Below are 1153 nucleotides of genomic sequence, written 5' to 3'. Positions count from 1 at the left end.
TTCCTCCTGAATTTATCTGTGGTGGAAGTGAGTTTCAGTGCAGTCATCATGCCTGAGATGCTGGTGGTCCTCTCCAATGAGAAAACTGTGATGTCTTTTGCCAGCTGTTTTGCACAGATGTATTTCATTCTTCTTTTTGGTGTTACTGAATGTTTTCTCCTGGGAGCAATGGCTTATGACCGATTTGCTGCAATTTGCCATCCTCTGAACTACCCTGTGATTATGAACAAAAGAGTTTTCATGACATTAGTAATATTCTCGTGGGTCTCAGGGATCATTGCAACTACCATGGAGACCACATGGGTATTTAGTTTTCCCTTTTGTGGTCCTAATGAAGTTAACCATATATCTTGTGAAGTTCCAGCAGTGCTAGACCTTGCATGTGCAGACACATTTGTGTTTGAAATATATTCCTTCATAGCTACTATTTTGATTGTTATGGTTCCTTTCTTGTTGATACTTTTGTCTTACATTCGAATTCTTTATGCTATCCTGAAGATGCCATCAACTACTGGGAGGCAAAAGGCCTTTTCCACCTGTGCCTCTCATCTCACATCTGTGACCCTCTTCTATGGCACAGCCAACATGACTTATTTGCAACCCAAATCTGGCTACTCACCAGAAACCAAGAAACTGATATCATTGTCCTACTCACTGCTCACACCTCTGCTGAATCCACTTATCTACAGTTTGCGCAATAGTGAGATGAAAAGGGCTTTGATCAAAATATGGCAAAGAAAAGTGTTGTTACATATAGTCTGACTATATTTGGGAAGCAATATGATATTTGGCTACTAACCTGTTGTCCTTTAATTAAATTGAAGGAGTGGTGAAAACATAGTTCATTGTTGATGTGAAGGTGTTTGATTTTTTGAGTTCTCCATGTTTGAAAGTGCATCAGGGGATCCCACCCTTTTAATAAAGTTCTACTGTCACTTGTTTTCAATTGAAACATAGATTTTCATAACATATACTACAGTCTATTAATCCACTTCTCTATTAAGAACTTCCACATCATTACTGGATTGTTGTCATTAAGACAATGCTTGAGATCATACCATCGCAGTTAAGCTAGCCACACAGAAGAACCACTCAACTAACTCACAGGATAATGAGGACTAACAAAGCTCAAGATTCTGGGAAGATGGCCGAC

General features: G+C 39.2%; 1 protein-coding gene across 1 annotated transcript; it reads left to right on the top strand.

Annotated features, from left to right (window-relative positions):
* Window positions 1-762, top strand: LOC100957989 (olfactory receptor 10A3-like; the record flags this gene model as incomplete). The annotated part of the gene is made up of 1 exon (XM_003781501.1): window positions 1-762. A coding segment is annotated over one exon (762 nt), but the record flags the coding sequence as incomplete, so codon positions are not given.
* Window positions 763-1153: the final 391 nt, after the last annotated feature.

Source organism: Otolemur garnettii, unplaced genomic scaffold (assembly GCF_000181295.1).
Source record: "Otolemur garnettii isolate 467f Iridium unplaced genomic scaffold, OtoGar3 scaffold00001, whole genome shotgun sequence".
In the NCBI taxonomy this organism is placed as follows: domain Eukaryota; kingdom Metazoa; phylum Chordata; class Mammalia; order Primates; family Galagidae; genus Otolemur; species Otolemur garnettii.
This window is presented reverse-complemented; position numbering and strand designations above follow the sequence as displayed.